At 67.7% G+C, this 2,627-nt stretch overlaps 1 protein-coding gene across 1 annotated transcript; it reads left to right on the top strand.

The window, feature by feature from the left end:
- The first annotated feature begins 1,573 nt into the window (after positions 1-1,573).
- Positions 1,574-2,407, top strand: DIO3 (iodothyronine deiodinase 3). Its single transcript, XM_032189217.1, has one exon. The coding sequence runs from the start codon at positions 1,582-1,584 to the stop codon at positions 2,404-2,406; it is 825 nt and encodes a 274-aa protein (XP_032045108.1). The 5' UTR covers positions 1,574-1,581; the 3' UTR covers position 2,407.
- Positions 2,408-2,627: the final 220 nt, after the last annotated feature.

The raw sequence follows: 2,627 nt of genomic DNA, 5'->3' as shown, positions 1-2,627 counted from the left end.
TGTGTCTAGACACCAAACTAGATTTAAGCCACATACCTCTAGTACAGATCTCCATCTAGCCCAGCAAGAAGGAATTTATGGGCTATAAATTCCTCCTGCCCGGGAGAAGGCTGGAGGCAGCTAGTCTGTGCTCGCGTCTGCGTACTGCAAGTATTTAACGGCCAGTAACACAGCCCTCAACCCTAAAACTGGCATTCATGTGTCAGCTCCGTGGACAGGACACACGGGTCCACCTGACGTTGCCCACGACGTGCCTCGCCACCCCTCTGCATGAGGACTTCACTAGGCCCATGACGCGAGGGGCTGGGATTTCTACTTCTCAGGACAACACAACACAATACTGCTGCCTCCTCCTGGGTCGCTGCAGGGGGGCATCGAGGCTTCCAGCTCACCTGGGTGCAGTGGGCGACGTAGTGGGGGCCATGCTCAGCTGTCCCTACTGCCGACGGGAGGGGTTCCGGGGGACAAGCCCAGAGGACGGGACGGGACGGGACGGGACGGGACGGGACGGGAGTGAAGCCCCGGGAACGCTACTCCGGCCCCATCCAGGCCGCCGTCGAGCTCTCCCGACGGCCTCCCCGCGGCACGGCCCGGCCCCGCCTTCACACCCGGCCGGCCCCGCCGGGCAGCGGACACCCGGGGGCCGGGGGGGAGGGGGCGGCAGGGCCCGGCGGTTCCCCCCCCCCCCGCCGCCACCAGCACCGGCACGGCCGCCGCCGCTTCTCGGGCAACAGCTCCCCTTAGCGGCCGCAGCGCCGCCCGCCGCCCGCCCCTCCTCCGCCGCGGGGCAGCGCCCGCCGGCCGGAGCCCACCTGGCACCCCCCGAGCCCCGCCGCGGGGCCGGGGCAGCGGCCGCCGCCCGCCCCGTCCCGTCCCGTCCCGTGCGCCCCGTCCGTCCCGTCCCGTCCCGTCCCGCCCCGCCGCGGGAGGACGCGGGCGGGGACGCGGGTTCGAGCCCCGGTGTCCCCGGTGCCCGGTTGTGGTTGTGCCCGCTTGTGGCCGTGCCCGCGTGTGGCTGTGCCCGGTTACGACTGTGCCCGGGCCAGGGGCTGAGGAGCGGGGAGGGACGCGGCGCGGAGCGGGCGGCCCGTCCCTGTCACCTGCGGGCGCCGCCGGGACGGCGCTGCCTCGGCCCCGCTCCTGAGCGGCCCCGGTCCCGCTGTCGGGGCGGGGGGATGGCCCGGGCTGCGCCTGTTGCATTGTCCCTGGCGGGGCTGGCAGCGAGCGGCCGCCGCTATCTGCGGCCGGGAACCCCGGCCGTGCCCTATCGCGGACTCTCTGCTGGGGCCTGATAGCGGCTGCTCCCTGCTCGGCTGCACGTCCCCTCGCAGCTCCCGCCGGGGCTCTCTCCCCCTTTGTCTGTGTATTTTTAGGTCATTAGAGTGGAGGGGTAGGTAATCCCCAGGCTCAAGTTCCAGAGGGGCGGGTTCTGGCCGGAGGTGGAGTCACTTTTCATTTAAATCCCTGACTATAAAATGGGCTTAAAGAGAAGCGGGATCTCAGCCGTGCCGCGCAGACCCCGGCAAGCAGGGTACGTGGGGGCCCCCGGGCAGCCGGCGCCCCGCAACACCAGCCGCGGCGATGCTCCACTCCCTCGGCGTTCACACCTTGCAGCTGCTCACCCAGGCGGCCGCCTGCATCCTCCTCTTCCCCCGCTTCCTGCTCACCGCCGTGATGCTCTGGCTCCTGGATTTTCTGTGCATTAGGAAGAAGATGCTGCTGATGCCCACGGCGGAGGAGGTGGCCAGAGCCAGCGAGGGGCCGCCCCCCGACGACCCCCCAGTCTGCGTGTCCGACTCCAACCGCATGTTCACGCTGGAGTCGCTGAAAGCCGTGTGGCACGGGCAGAAGCTGGACTTCTTCAAGTCGGCGCACGTGGGCTCCTTGGCCCCCAACCCCGAGGTGATCCAGCTGGACGGGCAGAAGAGGCTCCGCATCCTGGACTTCGCCCGCGGCAAGAGACCCCTCATCCTCAACTTCGGCAGCTGCACCTGACCCCCGTTCATGGCCCGCCTCCGGTCCTTCCAGCGCCTGGCCGCGCACTTCGTGGACATTGCCGACTTCCTGCTGGTGTACATCGAAGAAGCACACCCCTCCGACGGCTGGGTCAGCTCGGACGCAGCCTACAACATCCCCAAGCACCAGTGCCTCCAGGACAGGCTGCGGGCAGCTCAGCTGATGAGGGAAGGGGCGCCCGATTGCCCCCTGGCCGTGGACACCATGGACAATGCTTCCAGCGCCGCCTACGGTGCCTACTTCGAGAGGCTCTACATCATCCAGGAGGAGAAGGTGATGTACCAGGGAGGCAGAGGACCAGAGGGCTACAAGATCTCGGAGCTGAGGAGCTGGCTAGACCAATACAAAACCCGGCTCCAGAGCCCCAGCACGGTGGTCATCCAAGTGTAAAAAGGACCTGGCAAAAGGCGCAGAGGCGGAGAGGGGAGGGGAGGGCGGGAGGAGAGGTGGCGAGGGAGAAGGCACCGCGACGCGGATGGCAGGAGCCCTCCTCCCCGGGGACACTCGAAGGAGGCTGCCGTGCGAGCTTTCGAGCAAGATGTGCCATAGTCCTTTCTCTATTCAAATCATGTTGATTTGCCAGCCACGCTCTGTCGATACTGTATTTCCAT

The sequence above is a fragment of the Aythya fuligula genome, chromosome 5 (assembly GCF_009819795.1).
Source record: "Aythya fuligula isolate bAytFul2 chromosome 5, bAytFul2.pri, whole genome shotgun sequence".
NCBI lineage: Eukaryota > Metazoa > Chordata > Aves > Anseriformes > Anatidae > Aythya > Aythya fuligula.
Note: the sequence above shows the minus strand (reverse complement) of the source record. Positions and strands in the feature narration are given on the sequence as shown.